Genomic DNA, 18,144 nt, shown 5'->3' on the forward strand with positions numbered 1-18,144 from the left:
TATTGTAGTTATTTGAAGACTGTAAACACTTTCTATCATACTAAATGGGACACCAAACTACTTTTTCATTTTACAAGCCGAAATAGGTCTTGATTGTATACAGCGCCACCAGTGGCTGTTCCCATCTCGATGCATCTAGGATTATGTTTGGGCTTGTTAAAGTTGATTGCCTCAAACAGAGCAAATCCTTTTGTGGTCACTCAAATTAAATTAATATTGGCAATGCCTTTGCTGTGTAAAATGTATGTAATTGTGTATGTGTGTAGGAGCTAACAAAATAGTTTTTACATTTGTATATTTTTTACTAATTTTACTAATTTGCTTAAAATAAACGTTTGACTCTAACCCAAATTATTGATAGGCAGGGTTATACAAAACACACCTTTGTTTCGGTAAACATTGCATAAATGCAAGAAAAAAGCATTTCACATAAAACAAAATTAAAAGGCTCATCACCAAATCATTATTTTGAAGACTGGTAACAAATCTTTTGTTTGTTTGGCCTAATTTGTAGGTTGCTGGTCTTGGACATTTGAAATTCACAGAATTTGTGACTTGTAAAATGTATGTTGTTGACAATAATCATGATGATTTTAACCATTTACAGTATCTTTTTCTTTTAATCTATCGCTAACCTAAATGCAGTAGTCTCAAGGTGTCTAATTCTAGATTCAGTCTGTGGATTCCATCTCTCTGTTTGACCCAAATTGAAATCATGTCAATGCATAAATTATAAGTAATAAAATATATTGCATATGTGTATATAAATACTGTAAATTGCCTAAATTTAATTCAGGGGGGGGGGGCAAAATTTTGTATCTCATTTATACTAGTACTAGTATTGATGTCACCTGTGGTGAGTTACTTGATCACATTTTGTTTCTTAATTTAATTCAAAATAGCTGACTGACGACCATTTTGCTTAGTTTCCATTTCTCAGGTAAACTTTCACAGATCTTTTTTTAAATTTTGTACAAAGGCAAAAGAGATAATGGGTCGCATGATCCTTTTAGATGTTTTTGGATTTTGAAAATTTAATAGACTGGCAGCTGTTTTTGTTCATAAAAAAGAAAACTAAAATCAAAAAATTCGAACAACAACCTGGGGATATTTTATGTCACACATGATGCTTGTCAGTTTGTTTTGTGATTCTATTCAAAATGGCCGACTGGTTGCCATATTGGTTATATTTTCTTGTGTCTTTCTAAGTAGCTTGTAGTACTAAAATAAGACATAATGCACATTTGTTTCAACATATCAACCTTTTCTCGTATGTGCCTTGTCCAGTTTCATTCAAACGTAGTGCAGTCATTTATTTTCATGGTTTGATTAAAAATTGGTGAACAAAAGCAAAAATAAGCAAGATATGATTATGTAAATAATCCTCTAACACTGCATTCACAACATATCTTACATATCATATGGGTCAAGCAAATTATAAATCAAACTTATTTTTTTCCAGTGATATATTTACAATATATTAAATCAAACATAAACAAGACATTGTTCATGTTATCTAAGACCATGTATTTTATTTTTCAAAGACAGGGACTGTGAGATTTATGTTTTGTTTCTTATTGTTTCAACAATATTTAAAATAAAATTGAAAATAATTTTCTGTCTTGCATAATAGTGGTGTTCATGCTAGAGATCTCGGCACGTACAAAACTCGATCTTAGTCCCAATAGATCTTGGTATGTGCCGAGATTTGCTGCCTGAATGCTCGGCATGAATCAAAATCACGCCCTTGATGGTAAATTTAAGATAACATATGCTAATTTATACTAGTATGAAATGGATGCTTTAATAATGAATGAAATGAATGCAAACCGTCATCCGCGACGCATATTTATGTGCTGCTGTAACCAGTAATTTCTTGCAATGCTACTTTGACGTGAAAAAATAATTGTTTTTTTAATCTTCTTTGCCGTTCATGTGTATGTGACTCGTAATAAATACCATAACAACAAATAGATATAATTTCAATATAGCAATAATTATTATCATCATATGCATATCGTTTTCCATGTTTTGGTCAAATAACATATCAACGAATGAAGGCATGATTTCGGCACAAGCAGAGTCGGTCCTGAGTGGGTTCCGACTAGCGTGAACGCAATGGCTGTAATTCCTCTGCAAACATTTCGGTATGTGCCGAGATCTTGTAACGTGAACGTGGTAATTGTTTTAGTGGTTGTTTATTCTCATCATTATTTGTTTTTATCTGGTTGCCATGACTACAAAGCATTCAAACCTGCATTTATTTTTTTAATTCATTCAACACTCAGACAGCTGAACATTAGTGACAAAAGGCCATGTGCTGTGTGTCACAAAGATCTTTCACTCATTCTGTAACAGGCATTTCACCTTTGAAGTAAAGAATCCTAACCTATAACCAATTGCTGTAAGAAAAAAATTGCATTGGCTGTAAAACTTTGAAAAGGGAAAAACAGTCTTTGTCAGTATAGTTATTTTAACACAAGCTGCAACTATATTGTGATGTTGAATGTATGCTGGCATATTTCCAATTTTACTGTTTGTAACATTGAGTTCAATAACCCGACATATTTTTTTTCACCCTCAGGCCAGACTTTTTTTAGTCCTTGTCCATTTTTTTGAGGAGGGTGGAAAAAAAAATAAATGAATTCTTTTTTTTTTCCATTAGATTTGTGTGATTCTTAAATAATTGTAAGTGAGATCATTTATCGGAGAGAAGAAATGAAATAAATTTTTATTCCATGTATAACCTGGTTGGCAATGTCACCAATTGGGGCACAATTTTCAGCATTAATGAGGGATTTCACGGTTTTTGACGACAGTTTCGGATCCTTTTCATTCGGCGGGTTCGCAAAACAAGGGATAATAAAAGTCCGGCCTCTGTATAAATATTTATCATTTTGATGGCAGTTGAATCAAACCAAACCAGCACAGTGATCAAAGATGTCATTTGAAAATGTTCCATTGTTATTAAATTGGCCAATAGAAACTTATAATTACATGTAATTATAAAGAAAGAGAATGCCTTTGTTGCATTGAGAGTATTGTCTGGCTAACAATCAGCCATTTTTTAAGTTTCATTTTATAAAAATGGATTTTTTGATAATCATGCTGTTTTTTTTTTAATAAGGCCACACCGACTTAATTTCATGGATGACATCTGTGCGCGCATTAGTTTTTGCCTGTTCAAAAAAAAAAAAAAAAAAATATCCGACGACGAGTCTCCACAGATCCGTTTTCTGTCCGGAACTTGCCGACTCATATTGTCACAAAGCGCCGGCTTGTCGTAAAACTCGTTTTGGACTACCTCAAAACGTGCGAATTTTGTTGTAAATGATTCCAACATGGCGACCACGCTACCAAAATACGTATAAAAGCATAAAAGTTCAGAGGAAAAACGGAGGGATTGTTGTAGACTGGTATGCAATTGACGTCGGCCAGGGAGATGTGACATTTACACAGCTATACGAGAGATTGGTAGCAGCAAGGTAGTTTTGCCCAGACAACTTTAAGGACATATTGTCCAGAGTGGCTGTCCCGCGTTTCTTCTGCAACGATGAGAGAAATGGGAAAGGAGTGGAGGTGTATGGTGCCCTAAAAATCGGTCAGGCGACAAGTCAGTTCGGTTGCTTTGTCCGCATTGAAGTCAACAAAACTGCAACAAAAGCAGAGGAAGCTCCTCGGCCGAAGTCCACTTTCGAGGTGAAGAAAATTTTCTTATTTTTTTTTCCATTTTCTGATTCGGATAATTTGCTTGCACACACAGTGTGTTTTGATAGTTATTGTCATAAAGTAGTGATATGTACATTCCGCCTTGACTTGTACTGAAAATGGTGTTCATGCTGTACCTTGAATGCAGTGTTCTGACTGAAGGTACTTCATCATGACTACATGTACTAGAGCTTGTCTGAAATGGTTATACCTGTGACAGTGATACAGTACGAGATGTGTAGATCAACATGTGCCTCCTACAAATAAAGACTTCTTGTTGTTCTTTGATACATTGTGTTCTGTGGTTCAATTCGTAATACCAGCTCCGTAGTCCTGGGGTTTTAACAGCATTTTTTTTTATTTGGCAGGATTTTTTTTTTTCGCCCTTTCGCATTAGTTTTGGGGTCTTCAGAGGATGTCATCCATAACACTAAATCAGTGTGGCCTAAATTAACTAAAAATATATAGTTACTTGAGAGTACCACTGTGACAATAATTGTTTTGATAATTCTTTAAAACCATTCATTCTTGCAAAAAACAAAACAATTAACCATTGTCTGTATGGTTCATAGTGAAAGCCCAGACAATGTAAATGTTGAGATTATGACCCATAAAATACAATACTGCTAGCAATGTTATGCAACTCAATGTATACTGCTGTAAGTCATTATTATAAAATAAAACATGATTTCAGAAGGACATTCCTCTTCATTGATCATTTGGGGGGGGGCTGACATCTCTCCGATAGTAATGTATAGTTTCCATTTCACATGAATTTGTGAAAACCTGTTATCAGTGCTTATCGATATATTGATCACAGTGAAACTTGAATATTAACTCCATTTTTAGGCATTTTAGTGTATAACCATGTAACTTGAAACCTGCATTTACCCTGTGGGGAATTGTGCACAACAGGAACCCAATTAAATGACATGAGACAACTCTCTTATATAGTAGAGCAGCTGTTCTTCAATTCATGTAGATTACATGTGTAGATATCATGTTTCCTTTCTTATAAGCCATTGCACTGCATGGAGGTAAAAAAAAAAGACCTCCACATGCACTGTGATGTTTGTTTATATTTTTGTAACCAGCTTGTGAGCATCTAATAAAAAAATGTCACTCACTGATCAGCAATAGCTTGGATCTTTGACAACCTGACCTTGACTCACGATTTATTTCTTTTTAAAGTTTAAATTAAATAAAAAGTTGTTAACGTTAACTTCCCTGTAACCTTAAAATCACCCATATATATATTGGTGGTGGTTTCACGTCATAAGTTTCTTATTATTATAATTAACTGAAAAAAAATCACCACACCTGGGCCAGTGTAAACCTGACCCTAAAATGTTTTATTACGGTAACTGGGACAACAGAAGTGATACCAACACCATTATTTTATGTTTGGATGTAAACAACTAGTTTTTACTAATTTTTAAATCACTGGCATATGCATAGTAATTCCAAAACCCAAGCCAGGGATAAACTCTTGACTGCCCTTTTCATCCTGAAAAAGAAATGCTAAGTACTGTGGAATACTTTATTTTCGCTGGAATTAATTTTCGCTGAAAAGGCTGGGCGTTTAGCTTGGAATTTATTTTCACTGATTTTTGATGAGATTAATGTGAAATATAGGAAAAAAAGTATATTCGCTGGTTTTTATTTTCACGGAATCATCCCTTCAGCGAAAATAGCGAAAATAAATTCCTAGCGAAAATAAAGTATTCTACAGTATACCAATGTACATTATGGTTCTCCCAGAATGCATCTTGTTTATGTGACTGATAGAGGGATTAGCCCCCTGCTGAGAGAAGAGTGTTTACACAACACTGCCAATTTATTGGACCTTGAGACCTAGCATCATAATGTAATTGGTGATGGCATGCAGATGTATATATTATTTTTTCAGTCATTTATATAACAGTTCCTCTATCAGGGACTGTGGTTATATATATTTTGTGTGGCAATTACCTTCACGCATCAATGCATTGTGTGTTGAAAGGTGTTTGGTGTTCGATTGTCAATAATAATCCAAACATTTTTCAACAAAAGTAAATGAGACAAACTAGACGACTCAACGTAGAGAAGATAAATACTCTTCACTATTTTTGAGAATTAATATTCATTGAGTTTTAAATTCACAACTTTTCTAGTAAAACAATTAGTGAGTTCATGGAGGTGATAAGAAATCTTATAATCTCCATGCTGTGGCATGCACTCATAAATTTACTTTAGTGCATTTTATTTATCAGTGAAGGTTAATCACCAGTACTTATGAAATGCCCCATAATAATAGTTGCGTTCAAGCACAGCTCCTTAGCACGGGCTAAGAGGTCAAATTCCTTAGCCCGTGCTAAGAAAACGTGCGTGAACGCTTAGCACGGGCCAAGGAATGCTAAGTACGGGTTAAATCTGATCCGAATTTAAGACACGGTCTAGACCCTTAGCACGGGCTAACGAAGTATGCGCGAACGCTTAGCCCAGGGCTAAGCGCCCTCTGCGGTGACCTTTGGGTGTGAAATTGTCCCATGTTCGACTCTATTTCACCAGTCATTACTACGTGCTCGCTTCCACACTGATCGGGTCGCTGTAGTAGAACGTACAGCAGCTCCAATTGTAGACAAAATAAATTTGGTTCGCTGTCTACGACATGCATTAATAAAACTCTGTATTCTGTTACGCCCGTTGTATACTGTTTCTGTGCATCCAAATAAGTTGGGTTCGTCTTCTCTCGCGTTCCTGTGCACGTCGCTTCAAAATTAGAACGAATTATGCCAGCAGCAGAAATAGAACCTCGCGCATATCATCCATTTTTCGTTCGTAAATAGCGGCTTACCAAAGGTCACCGACTAATGGCACCCCTTAGCCCGTGCTAATGACTGGCCCTCCCTGTGCGTGGACGCAATTGGGTCTAGCCGAAATGCAAATATGCTAGATAAGTCTAAATCAGCTTAAATCTTAGCCAGTACTTTGTGTAATGCGAACACAACTAATGTTGATATATAAGCTCATCATTAATACCCTTAACAATTCTTTACAATACTTAAAAAAATAAAGAGGAAAACTAAACACTATACAAGGTTGTGTATACAGTATTCACCACAAGAAAACGTTTTACACTTTTTACATAAAATGTATATTGGCATGTATAATGTGCAGTTCTTTCAGCAGTATTTAAGAATAAAAAAGTGTTAAAACATTGTTGTTCCAAAAAAATTAAAAAAAAGTTGTTGTGCCTTTTTCATGCACTGGATGATACATTGAATTCTTATTGCCTGTCTGTTTCTCAACTTAGAAGTACAGTACTCTATCAGAAGTAATTTAGTAGTCCAACTAATTAATCACCATAACTCTATAGGATTTTGAACAATACAAATGATTAAAAAAAAAAACTTGTTTAAAGTTAGATTCTATACTGTATAGCCTTGTATTCACTTACAGAGAAACTTGTTTATAGTGACTTAGGTCACTAACCTGAAATGAATGTCCCCTCTTGAGGTATATAGGTATTGTGTAATTTGATTTGGGCAAGCTAGGTCACAACACTGCAGCAGGTCTATGCTCAGAGCAATGTCCTAGTCAACTGAAGGACAAATTATTGTTATCACTAACTGTACTTTTCCCATTTGGACATGTTTTTTGGTAATTTTTATTTTATTTTATAATGTCATTCATATGCTGTGTCTCTAATAATACAGTGATTTTCTTTTTATTTCATTGTAGTCTTAGATATACAAGCAACAAATGTATGGCTGCTTTTTCACATTAAATGAGTAGACGAGTAGACTACACATTTTCAAAAAGAAAAACACCCCCCCCCCAATATTGTGCTTTGAGCCACAGTCCCTGAACAGAACCAGAGTCTTTTTTTTTTACCTTAAACATGTCAATGTTTTGTTTGTTTATTAAATTAAACATGTCAGTGTAGAGACTAGTTTGAAACAATAGGAATTTTTGCCTTTGTACACAAGTATATATTTGACCAAAATGGCAGTCACTAACACCATGCCAGACACTTTTAAACACAGGTTTAAGACTGTATTTGATAAGACAGTTGTATGTTAGGTGTCCACTTTGCTGTGTTTATAAAAATTATTAGGGTTGACTATTTGAAATCATGGGGCAGTGACTAGAAGATTTGTTTAAAAAAGTTGCAAACTAGACAAGAAACGCATGCAAGATGTTGCAGCAAACAGTTTGCACCAAATTCAGATTTTGCACTATTGTGCATTTTACTGCACAATAAGTAATATATGATTTTTTTCATCCCATGCCATTGAGCACAATTTTGAAATAGAAAGACATAATCTCAACCTCAGACAACTAATAAATTTATTAGTTGTCTGAGTCTCAACATAAAACTAGTGGAAAAATGCCAATTTGGGAAGTTTTTCATTACAATACTGACTTTTGTATCTCAACAAATTGTCAGTGACCCAATTTTTTCCCAGTTCTGGTATTTTGGTTGCATGAACTCGTAAATATTATCTGCTGAACATGACAGGGTTTTAAATAAAATAAAAGTGCAACTAAATCAAAACACGCACAACAATATTGAAGTTCACTTAAAAAAAAAAAAAAAAAAAAAAAACTAACTGGGAATCATAAGAAAAAAATGACATCACAATAAAAAAAAAATCTATTGTACAATTATAAAATAGTAATAATGAAGTTAAAATGAAGTCGTTGATTTCCTAAGTTGTGATTATTTTGGGCAACCCATTATGAGATGAAATACAAAACAAATTTGAATTTGGAACACTACAATTTGAAAACAAAAAATCTTTCACATGCACACCTTGAATTTAAGGGGAAAACTAGCATTTCACAATTGCAATTTGAAAAAATAGTATTTTATAGTTTCTTCGTCCCTACACAGTAATAACAAAGACTTTTGAAATCATGTATGTTTGATAATACGACATTGCGATTATGCCGCGAAGGGTGCGGTATGTCTGTAGTATTTTATAGCAGTCAGTAAATTAGCTATTCGTCGATTGGTTGTTAATTTAATTAGATGCTAATAGCATGGAATTTGGACCAATGACATTTTGTTTAGTTATTTAAATTACCTATGCAGGGATTTTGATCACGCGTTCGTTTTCTGCGTTCAACGATAGCAGATTTTAAATATTGGAAAAAATATTATTCACTGTATTTTATTATTGACGAATTCCTGACAAGGTTAGTTTCATAGTCTACCATTTAAACCTGAAAGATGTTTCATTTATAATTTACATCGTATTTGTTCTGAAATTTACTGAAGTTATGAAGGTTATGTGTAGTAAGCGTGTTCTCAAGCTGGCATGCTGCCAGTGCGTGCACACATCGTGTTCTATCATATGCTAATGAGTTAACATCAGGGCCTCAACGAGCTCCACGTTTAGAAGAAGACTATTTCGAAAGACGATCTAGACATTTCCTGTTTCGTTCTCATTACAGGCAACTGACTTATTTTCATTTCAACAACAAGCGTTTGGAACATTTATAACCCATGGTAAGCAATTTTTTTCTCGAAATGAGTATGAATGAAGCTGCTGTCACAAAGTACACAATGGTAACTGAACATGTGACGGGTTAGTACCGCCCGCATACACACGTTACAAATTTCTGCCGATTTATATTCCTGGTTTTGAAATATTTAATACTAGTAGATTCCAACGGTGCATACCAAGTAACAGATTGTCAAAAAATACTACGAGCACGTTCAGTATTTGACATCATATTCAAAGTAAGACGACCCGGGCCATATGGAGTGGTAAACTGTAAACTAAAACGTTGTCTGTAGTGACAATGTTGTCGCCACTGTCTGTGTTTGTGGTTTTCTGCTGATATTGTGGAGATTGGTTGGACTATTCCCATCCCTCCCCATTTTTAACTATCAAAATTTGGCACTGGGCTGAAATTTACTGTCACTACCATATTGTTTCGAACGCTAAAACAGTTACACTACCAGCCAAGTTGCCAACTGTTTTTTTTTTTTATGAGTGCGCGCCCAAAGATCGTTACGCGATTACAACAAGTTAGGTCAGACCAACCATAACAGGAGACGTCAAACTCAGTGGGAGACTCGGACACCTTGAATATAAACATAGTAAGGCCAACAGTTTATCCAGAATTCGCAATGAATCTCGACGAATCTGTGACCATATCAAGCACGTAGTACATACGTCAAGTAAATTTGCATGTGAATTGTGGCTGTGAAATGCTCTCAACAAGGCTCTTGTTGCAGTGTCAACTAGCCCTGCGTACAGTGCTGTGTGTACGGAGACGCGTTCGCCATCTATCAACCAAACGCGCCCCCGTACACACAGCACTGTACGCAGGGCGATAGTGTCAACTAATTAGTAATCTGAATTTAAACTGTAAAGTTGCGTAAGGCGTATCGACTATTTTATTTTACAATTTCAGGTCCGACAGGAGTGCCATTTCATCTACAGATTGTACACGTGTTATATGTATGCCGATATATTGCCAACTAGCGGTCTTCAACAAGGAAAGGTTTCACAGTTTTACAATTCCATCCAACTTTCTCAGGTGAGGAGTTTACTCCAAACATGGAGTTCCATGCTCTTGAGTATCATTTTTTTTATACAATGGATTGTAACATGCCAGTCTTTATTTTGATCTGTCCCACCCGGTAGTTTTATCACCGGCATCAGTGGCTGAGTTAGGCATGCTACAAACGTGATTTTTCAACTTCTGAGTGTTTACACATTGAACAATATTTAACCATCCATGTGCAGACCATCGATTTGCCACTCCTTTTCAAAATGTCATGTAAATCAGTTTGGCTGCAAAACTTGTTTTGGAATGTTATCTTTTTATATATGGCTATACATATACATATATACTATAAAGGGAAAATATTCACTGGGTTTAATTTTGTTCTATTATATTCTATATTCACTGGTTTTAATTTTACAGTATTCATAATAATTTTTTTCCTTCAGTTTCACAATCCTTGAACAAAAAATAATTATTGTTGCAAGTTGAGAAGCTATCTGTGGAATGAGAGAGAAGGATTCACTCCCTTCTTGGAAACCTTTCTTATTTGGAGGCATCGCTTCCCTAACTGGAGAGTTTGGTATGTATTTCTTTTAACTTTATATTGTGTTATCTAAGGAGCTTGCTTTGGTTGTTACATTGTCAGAAATGTTGGGAAGTGATCTTGTTTCACTTTTGAAATTCTACTGTGCCAAGACAAATTGCCTTCTAAAAACATTTTTCATCAGACGAAATGTATGTTGTTGAATTGTACAAAAATGTTGTATTGAATTGTACGATACTCTTCAAAAATTGTTTACTGTAATGGATTGAAAGTTGTTATAGGTAATACGTTTACCGTGTTAAACGAGAATAAAATCCAATATTGTTCTTAAGACAATTATATATTTATTGTGGATACCAGAATGGAATGGACATTGTAGGTGAAGGTCCACTGTGCCGGACGGGTAAATTGTAAATTGACGGGTAAACAATCCGAATATTAAGATTTTGAAAAATTTACATTGGCAGAGTTTGTGTATATATACATATTTTCTTTTTTCTTTGTGTATCATGTGTAATTATTTGTGAAGGTAGTTTGTCTGGCTTCATGCCTATTTTGCTGAATTCGCTTATGGTTCAGTATATAGTACATTTTCAGTTAATTATTCTGAAACTCAAAAAAAAAAAAAAAAAAAATCAAATGTTGGCAATATTTACGTTGTTCCAAGATCACTTCTATGACTCCATTGCATTTATTTGTCATGTCAGTGAGTTTACACACATGCTGGGTTAAGTTTCACTATGTCATATAGGCCCGCCCGGATCATCTGCTGCAAGCGAACTGGGCACATTCCATGATGAACAGTTGGGACTGTCTCGCCTATACACCTGGATCTAGGCTGGCAGCAAGACTGACCTACGTGGCGAAATGGATGAAGCTGAAGAGCACCATTATTACCTGCTATTCTTTGCGACATGCCTGCTTGAGGAGACTTAACGTGTCTACCTTCGGCAATCATCCTTCTAACTTGTTAACACAGTAAGCCTACTGAGTAGTTATCATAAAATTGATTCCTGTAGATGTTGACAGCGAAACAAATTGACTTAGGGCTAGAGGAGGGGTATCTACCTGTTGTCATGTACATTATACTCTAATTTGGCTCAGATCTCATTCTATCATGTCTATCACTCCTTTTTTACTGGCACTTAAGTGTCAGCAAGAGATGCAAAATGTAGAATGGTCTTGTACGAGTTGGAAGTGTGGTATAAGTGAGTGCAACTTTGTGATTGCTTGTTTATGACCTTATCCTGTTTCCTATCAAAATAGCGCAATTGTTTTAAACTTACATTAGCCAAATTGCTAATTCCCAGCTTAAAAGACCATACTGATGAACACCGGTTATAATTTGCTGTTGACTGATTTGGTGTTACTGATTTTAATGAAGTATTGAGGTCTACATGAGCCAAATTGCTGATTGCCGAATTTAGATTTTTCCAAGATGTATTTCACATTTTGACGAACAAGTCGTTACTAATTATAAATTATAGAATGCTTCATTAGACATATTTCAGTGAAAATATAAACCTCTGAGAAAACGAAATTCTGCATTTGATTGGGGCTTTTAAAAGAATATTTGTAGCCTAATTTTATTAACAGTGATTGGAAAATTAATGACTGTAACAAATAATGCTACGCGTGTTATTTAAGGATGAGATGCATTTTCTACATGTAGGCATGTTCTAAGCATATTCTTAGCGTTATGAAGGCTTCACAATATGATTGTCATATTGATGCTCTGAAAATGTAGGGTATATTTGACTCAAGTTGACTTTCAATTGAAAATGTTAATTTCATAACTAGCCTGTATTTGCCATAGTTGCCAGTTCTGCATATTAAATGTCTTCTGATAAGATGGTGTCAGTATGTTTTTATATACTCTGACAAAACATGGAACAAGAGTGTAGTCATGCAAATTACCAAATTCTTTTTTCCTCTCGACATTCCATAAAATTTTTAGTTTAAAATTACCTCAACTTGTTTTTTGTCAGATTAATCTGAAATATTCAGTGAGTGATTCTTGTGGAAATCTATTTTTGATGTATCAACTAATTAAAAAAGTTTGAAAAAACGCATCTCATTCTTGATATGGTTAGCCTTCAGTGTTCAACTGGCTGTTTGAGAAAGTCTTGCTATTTAATATCCCATTTATGTAAAATGTTATAATTGCTCATCATGACGTAAAATGTATTGACTGACATTATGGAATTTTCTTTTTCTTTATTTGTTGGTATTGCAGGTACTTTCCCCATTGATACCACTAAAACACGGTTACAAGTTCAGGGCCAGCATGGGGAGGCTCGTTATAAAGACCTTAAATACCGGGGCATGATACATGCCTTCAGTAAAATCACCCAAGAAGAAGGTGTAAGAGCTCTTTATTCGGGGTAAGTTATCTCGCTTGCTAATAAATATAACTGCCGGTTAACGTTACTTAGAAAAATGCAAGCACATGCAGTACTCTTGCTTAGAACGATTATTTTTCCCCCTTCCCTAGGGTTAAAGTAGCTCTTTTGAGACAAGCATCGTATGGAACCATCAAGTTTGGTTGCTATCATACATTCAAGAGACTGTTGGTGCCAGATCCTGCTAATGAGACTGTACTGGGCAATGTACTGTGTGGAGTGAGTGCTGGGGTGTTAGCGTCATCTGTGGCGAACCCTACTGATGTTGTTAAGGTGAGTTTTTGTTCTTGCACATCTATGATTAATTCAACAGAAGCTACATAGTAGTCATCTTCATATGATTAATATTTTCTACAAGGATTGATATTTCTATCATTTATTTCTAATAATTATGGCCTGGAAGTTCAATGTGTGGTTCTTTGGTTATGGAGGTTTCCATCATTTATTGTTCATGAGTGTTGCATGTGCATGTTCAATGGACTTTGGTTGTCATGTGATCTTAGTTTACACATGTGTGATATGGTAGTCTGGTGATCTTTCTCGTGATCATTGATTTGACACTATTGAAGTCATGTGCTCTAAACTGACTGAGACAAATATTTAAAAAAATATATGGCAGGTAAAATTTGACAGGCCATTCTTTAGACTGGGAGTTGTAGCAAATTTTGAGGAATATGAGCAATCCCGATGGAAGAAAGTGTTCAGAAAAATCATAGATTAGCTTTTGATGAAAGTCTATTCACAGATTTGACTTAGGCTATGAAATAATTTAGCTAAATTGTTTTTAATTTAGATACGTATGCAAACTGCAAATACGTCGTACCGTGGAAATGCGAATAGTGGTATTGTGGTCTCTTTCATGACGATCTATCATGAGGAAGGAACTAGGGGCCTCTGGAGGGTAAGTTCATCATTTTATTACCTTGCCCGTACCATCAAAAATGTAAGGGAAAGGTATATTAAGGGAAAAATTTTGTCCGGCGTTGTCGTCGTCGTTAATAATTGTTATTGTGTGCATAATAACTTTACTAATTCTTTCCAAACTTCATCAAACTTGGTCACCTTATTCATCAGTATAAAATCTTCCCCAGTGTTCTCCACAATCCAAAATAGCTGGTGGGCGGCCTAATTAGCATAAATTTGCATATTAATTTGCATGTCATTTACATACAGCATTCTAGCATTTATGTCGTGAACTGCAATACACACTAAGTTATTTACTATTCTCTTTTTAATTTAATTGAAACATGTTACAATTTTTTGAAATACAAACAGATTGGTCACTATTATTATTTACGAAATGCAAAAAGTTTGAAATCGGTGATTTACACGTTCGCAAATTATTCTACGTTCATGAAATGCAATTCGAGTAACCAAGAGCAAGTACAAGAGTTATAATGTAGAAAATATACGAGATGATTTGTCCCAAAACGGACGATTTGTCAAAATAAAACTCATAACATTTTTTATTTGTTGCATCAGTACTCACCTGTGCCGACGGACGGTAAGATGCATTTACGCATTTACTAGTACGGTCACGATACGTTGCGTTGCGTTTTCACACGTTGTTTTGGAATTCAAGAAAAAATGCTAGCAATCGGCAAAAGAAAAGAATCTGCTATGTTCTCGAAAGATTAGACATAAAAAATGGATAAATTGAAAAAAAACATGGAAAAGATAACTAAAATATTATTCAATTACAAATACTCGCGGTAAACTAATCCGGCAGCCATGTTTGATGTTTATTACCGCTTTCCGAATTTAGTACACGAACACCCAGAATGCGCTGTTCCCCTATGCAACTTAGATACTAAATCGTTACAGCGCCAACAACGGTGGGTAGCCGACGGTCGTTGAATGGGGTAGGCCAATGAATTCAGGCGATTGACACATTGCCATGAATACATTTGATAACTGCTTGCAGACTTCCAGTGGTCATTGTTTATGTTTGGACTCTTGAAACAATAGCAAAATAAAGGGTTGGGCAACCACTCCTTTGTTTAGGCTTGGGAAGAACAATGCAAGCTTTTTACAAATAATTTCAGCTGGATGTACGTTGGTGGGCGGGTGTTGAGTTACTAGGCGGCCCACCTAAAACCCCTTGTGGAGAACACTGTTCCCTGAGTTTGAACAACAGATGTCCTGTATTAAAATATCATGCAAAAATTGAAAATTCAGTCTTCAAATGCACCCCAACTATAACATGTTGCAATGAAATACTCTCTCAGAATTGTGTATGGAGGTATATACTATGCATATGCGCATTATAAATTGTAGAAGTTTATGTTGAATGGTTGGATGGTGATTTGAAAGTGGCTTAGGCACTTTTTAATTTAGAGTTTGTGCACAGTTAACTAGATAATACATCCTTCATTATACATTTTGCCTCCCCCTCCCCCCCAAACTACTGCACGTGTGTTTAGCTTGCTGACCAGGTAGTGGCTTTAAATACAGTTTGTCTGCCTTTTTGCAGGGTGTTAGTCCAACTGCACAACGTGCAGCAATTATTGCTGGAGTGCAGCTTCCTACGTATGATTGGATGAAGAAAGAAATTTTAGAACACCAGATAATGGGCGATACTGTGGCAACCCATTTTGTGTGAGTAGCATTTTCACAAAATATTTGAATTTTGTTAACATGCATGTCACTTTATTTGTACATCGTTTATTGTTGTCTTGTTAATACATGTACATGCATATTAGTATGTTTAGTTTATACCAAATCTTATTTTCATATGACAGTTCCAGTGTTGTGGCTGGTTTAGCTGCTTGCATTGCATCAAATCCTGTTGATGTTGCCAAAACAAGAATGATGAACCAGAGACACTTGAAAGCGCACATTGTTGAAGGAAGTCGTCAGAATGTACTTTTATACAAGAATACTGTTGATTGCCTCTTCAAGGTATACTAGTTGCAATGTATATTATTATACATCTTTGTCTATTTCTTGTAATAAATTAGTTTTGTGCCGAGTAAACATTTTATTTCTGTCATGTGCTGTAGCGTTTTTTTTGTACAATATGTAAACTTGAAAGAAAGTGAATGTTAATGACATATAAATATCAATTTATTCTTTCACAAGCAGTGATACCGTACTTGTCAAATGGCAAATGTCATGGATTGCATTGCCCTCTGGTGGCAAATTGAACAATGCCAGTGATTGAACGTTTTGCACTAACTTTTTGTACCATATTTTTATAAAGAATGTTTTGCTTTGCTTTTCAGACTGCGTCTACAGAGGGATTTCGAGCATTATACAAGGGGTTTATACCCAGCTGGCTACGCATGGGGCCTTGGAATATAATTGTATCCTTTACTTTTGTTTTCCTTCTGTGGGAGTGCATAATGGTAGCTTTTAAATGAAATATTGATAATCCCAAAATCAGTTATTCAAATGAACATCTAGGCCCTGGTAATAAATTGTGAAATGATTCACTTACCTGCTTATATAGTAAGTATATACTGACCTGAATAAATTTAGCAGCTTTATAACTTTTTAAAATGACGAGCTGTAACATGTAGAACAATGGGTGTGAAAATTGTATAAAATAGAAAGCTCAGAAATAAAGCTGGGCGGTGTTGAACAATCATAGCAAACTCTCACAGCAGTGTGTTGGCACTGTTGTGTCGTTTCCTGGGAATAACCTTGATTTTATTGGTTCCTGATTACATTTTGGAAATTTGATTGGAATTAGCATTTGTTTAGCCTTTCATAGCTTTTGAATATTTTTGAAATATTTTCCTTTACTGTTATTACAGTTCTTTGTTACATACGAACAACTGAAGAGGCTTAACCACGTGATTTCAGGAAGTGGTGAAAAATGGTGCTAAGAGATATTTTTATAATTCATTTTTATTTTCAATATTGAACAAATTTTGAAATGATAATCACATTATGAAAAAATATAATAACGGAGTACAACAACTACTAATACTTTGGTTAGCCAAGTTTGACAGCAGATAAGTTTTTTCCAAGATTTACTACATTTACCAGGTCTCTTTTTCACACACAAGACAAAAAGGTGGAAATAAAGGTTATCCACATGCTCTTGCAAGCCGATTGGTGATCATGGTTTAATACTAGAACAATCTAATGTGCTGATTGTAGTTTGGTTTTTGTTGAACATGCTGTCAAAGGATTCACCAAGAGGCTGTTTCATGTGCTTAACAGTGCAATACCTCTGTTAGCAGAGATGAATCGACTTAATACTTAACTTCAACTGAACTGAATGAGTGTACAGAGATTTAAAGATGAAAGTTACTTTGTAAAATAAATTATTTCACTTTATATTAAATACATAAGCACAGATCTGCTTGAATGCTATTTATTGTATCCTAAATTTTGTATTTTATATTTCAAAGAAGTTATTTTTTTGTTAGTACATTTTGTACTATATTGGATGTGCATGTTCAATCCAAACAGGTGCACATTCAATACCGTGGCGTACTTTCTCATCCCTGAACGAAATTGTCTGGGAAGAATTGTTTGTATGCTGAAAACCTTCAATGTGCAGAAGTTTTTGTATTTTGTACAAGATACTTTGAAAAGAAATATCTGGATGGGGATCCAGATTGTATGTTAGAAATTACTGTGAAGGTAGAAGTAGTGCTGATAAACACAGGGCTTGGAGAAGTATCCAAGGTAACTGAATTTACAAAATTATCTCTGTGAATCAGTAACAATTCAGAATCTTCTCGGTTTCTTCATTTGCAACATTTTCATGTTGGCAAAATTTCAAACAAAAATCGAGTGTTATATTGCTGTACAGCACATTCATAAGACACTTTAGTCATTGTCTACCATTTACATGTATGATGTGTAATGTACAGTATTCAATTTTTTGTAATAAAAATACTTTCTGCCTTTTACTTGTGTTCTTTCTTATTCAGTTGCATGCTAATGAATGACCTTAAAGTGAAGTCCAAGCATTCTGATTAGTTTTATAGTCCAGCAGCACAAGTCTGTCTTGCAGGATTTACAAAT

General features: G+C 35.0%; 1 protein-coding gene across 2 annotated transcripts; it reads left to right on the forward strand.

The window, feature by feature from the left end:
• The first annotated feature begins 8,792 nt into the window (after positions 1-8,792).
• LOC100373627 (kidney mitochondrial carrier protein 1-like) lies at positions 8,793-17,484 on the forward strand. Of its 2 annotated transcripts, XM_085501039.1 has the most exons (11): positions 8,793-8,892; positions 9,151-9,205; positions 10,120-10,245; positions 10,662-10,795; positions 12,996-13,143; positions 13,254-13,434; positions 13,955-14,062; positions 15,635-15,759; positions 15,903-16,062; positions 16,386-16,466; positions 16,920-17,484. In XM_085501039.1, the coding sequence occupies exons 4-11, from the start codon at positions 10,720-10,722 to the stop codon at positions 16,989-16,991; spliced, it is 951 nt and encodes a 316-aa protein (XP_085357165.1). In that variant the 5' UTR covers positions 8,793-8,892; positions 9,151-9,205; positions 10,120-10,245; positions 10,662-10,719; the 3' UTR covers positions 16,992-17,484. The 2 variants fall into 2 exon arrangements, with proteins under 2 accessions (XP_085357165.1, XP_085357170.1); XM_085501044.1 differs by lacking the exons at positions 8,793-8,892; positions 9,151-9,205; positions 10,120-10,245; positions 10,662-10,795 and adding an exon at positions 11,285-11,737.
• The last annotated feature ends 660 nt before the right edge of the window (positions 17,485-18,144 follow it).

The sequence above is a fragment of the Saccoglossus kowalevskii genome, chromosome 1, assembly GCF_978046115.1.
Source record: "Saccoglossus kowalevskii chromosome 1, keSacKowa6.1, whole genome shotgun sequence".
Lineage (NCBI taxonomy): Eukaryota > Metazoa > Hemichordata > Enteropneusta > Harrimaniidae > Saccoglossus > Saccoglossus kowalevskii.